The 2,677-nt window shown below is 67.3% G+C and overlaps 1 protein-coding gene across 1 annotated transcript in view; it reads right to left on the reverse strand.

Annotated features, from left to right (window-relative positions):
- CPZ (carboxypeptidase Z) overlaps positions 1 to 2,278 on the reverse strand; it is a 16,521-nt gene extending 14,243 nt beyond the window's left edge. The window contains exon 1 of the mRNA XM_077750459.1: positions 1,911 to 2,278. Coding sequence (XP_077606585.1) covers positions 1,911 to 1,995 — 85 coding nt within the window. The 5' untranslated portion in view covers positions 1,996 to 2,278. The remainder of the gene's footprint in view (positions 1 to 1,910) is intronic.
- Positions 2,279 to 2,677: the final 399 nt, after the last annotated feature.

A 2,677-nucleotide genomic window follows, 5' to 3' on the forward strand; every position in this document is an offset into this window, starting at 1 on the left:
AGGGGAGGGGGGAGGGGAGAGGAGGAGTGAGGGGAGGGGGGAGGGGAGAGGGCTCTCCCGGTGTCTGGGCGGCACAGCCCCTGCGCGCTGGTCACCAGTTCATGCTTCTCCCCGAGCGTCTCACTTGCCCTGTGGTTTTCTTTCTGCTCGAAATGGTTTTGAGGGAGGAAGAAAGCAGACGGAACCAGCAATTTGGTGGCGGAATTGCCCGAAATAACCTCTCTCCAGCCACCTCCGCGGGCTTTCCCAGGCCGGGCTTGGCCCCGCGGGGCCGTCTGGTTCTCTTCCTCCGCACCCGCTGCACGCGCAGGGAGAGCGCGGCGCCTGGGCCCGCACACCGCACACCTGCACGGGGCCAGATCCAGGCTCGGCCGAGCGCACAGCCAGCCGGCGAGCGAGCGGCGCGACCGGGAGCCGGTCCTGCTAGGGGCCACCGCGCACACGCCCTCGGACGTACCTCTGCGTCCTCCCTCCCGAGTCAGTGCGTCCGCGCGGGGCCCAGGACGCAGCAGGCGCTCAGTGAGTGTCCGGCGAAGGGACAGACCAGCCATCGGGGACCTGCCTGCCTCCCAGCAGCCGGCCGGGCAGACGCCGCCGCCTCCGGTGCCGTCTGCCTCCCCAGAGACACACGGTCATCCAGGAAGCGGGGCCGTAACTCGCATTCGGGACGGTGTGGGGTTAGGTGAGACAGCACACGGGTGGCACCCAGCGCCGGATCACGGGGCCCTGACCTCCAGCTGCAGGACGCGGGCGCAGACGCGGGCACAGCCGGGCGGCACACACTGGCCACGGGGCCGCTTACACTTCCACTCACTAAAGGCGAATAAGCTCAAAACTGGGAGCCTCGAGGGGCGCCTGGGTGGCTTAGTCGGTTAAGCGTCCGACTTTCGCTTGGGTCATGATCTCGCGGTTCGTGGGTTTGAGCCCCGCGTCGGGCTCTGTGCTGACTGCCAGCTCGGAGCCTGGAGCCTGTTTCAGTCTGTGACTCCCTCTCTCCCTGAACTTCCCCTGCTCACACTGTCTCTCTCTCTCTGAAATAAATAAAAAATTTTAAAAAAATTAAAAAACTATAATAATAAAAACTTTTTTTGTANCGCTCCCACAGCATCCCTGCCAGCGGCCCCCCAGAGCTTCCTTGCACACCTCCCGAGATGAGCAGCTCACCACCTCCCAGGGCTGCCCATTCCACCCCTGCTGGCTCATCCACCCGGGACACCGAAAGCCCGGTTCTCCACAGCCCCTCCCTTGCTGCCCTGAGCCCGCTCGGAGGAGTCCAGCCCCGGCCAGGAGCCTACACGCTCCCTTTCGGGCCGGCCCAGGGCCCGGGCTTTGCCCTAGCAGCTCTTCCGCACACCTGAGGTCTGGCCCAGGCACCAGCATTTGAGGGCTCCGTATGGGGGGGCATCTGTCCCCANGAGGAAAGGTCCGTTCGCCGGGGTCGCCGTGGGCCTCCCGCTTACCTGGACCCCCACCGGGGCGCATGGCAGACGGCGTAGAGAGCACGCGCTCCAGCCCTCACACAGGGCTCGCTCCCACAGCATCCCTGCCAGCGGCCCCCCAGAGCTTCCTTGCACACCTCCCGAGATGAGCAGCTCACCACCTCCCAGGGCTGCCCATTCCACCCCTGCTGGCTCATCCACCCGGGACACCGAAAGCCTGGTTCTCCACAGCCCCTCCCCTGCTGCCCTGAGCCCACTCGGAGGAGTCCAGCCCCGGCCAGGAGCCTACACGCTCCCTTTCGGGCCGGCCCAGGGCCCGGGCTTTGCCCTAGCAGCTCTTCCGCACACCTGAGGTCTGGCCCAGGCACCAGCATTTGAGGGCTCCGTATGGGGGGGCATCTGTCCCCACCGTGACTCGGTTGTCCCACCCAAACCTCGGGGCACCGGCGCAGCCCCCGGGGCCCCACGCACCGCGCAGCTTCTCCAGGGGGTCGTAGCAGCCCTCCTCCGCGCTCGCGAAGTAGCGGCCACAGTCGAGGAAGTAGGGCCAGGCCATGTCGATGGCGTCGAAGGCGGGCTGGCAGGCCTCCCGCAGGGCCTCGCACACGTGCCGGCAGGGCCTGTGCACGCGGCCGCCCCCGCACCGGGGGGCCAGCACGGCGCAGCCCAGCAGCCGCAGGTCGGGATTGCACTGGCCTTCCAGGAGGTGGTGCAGGACGCTGAGCAGGATGTACTCGGAGCTGGACTCCACCGCCTCCCGGGACCGGAGATCCAGCAGGGTGGGGAAGGCCGTCTGGTTGTAGGCGACGTCGCTGCAGGTCCTGAGCTGCAGGTCCACACACGCGGCTGGGGGCAGGCGGGGTCGTCAGGTCACTCCCTCCCTCCCTCACGGTCATCCGTCAGGCACAAGCGGGCCGCACGGGCCAGGGCTCCCGAGGGGGAAGCCAGAGCCCGAGGGCCGGGCGGGGGGACCGGGCAAGGCTCCTGAGACTGACTAGGCTCAACTACTTACTCGTGAGGGAGCCGGGGCAGGCCACCCTGGGCCTCAGCTTCCACAGCTGCAAAATGGGTGCAGCCAGCCTTGCCGAGGGTTTGACACATTAGGATGCGTGAAAGAGGCCCGAAGACCCTGGGCGTGTGTGTTCGTAACTTGGACTTCTCCAGCCCAGGGTGCGGGGCCCTGTCTGCCCCTCAGGCCTCTCCAGCCTGGAACCGAGGGCTGTCATCCCCATGCCACA

The sequence above is a fragment of the Crocuta crocuta genome, unplaced genomic scaffold (genome assembly GCF_008692635.1).
Source record: "Crocuta crocuta isolate KB4526 unplaced genomic scaffold, BGI_CrCroc_1.0 scaffold179, whole genome shotgun sequence".
NCBI classification, from domain to species: Eukaryota; Metazoa; Chordata; class Mammalia; order Carnivora; family Hyaenidae; genus Crocuta; species Crocuta crocuta.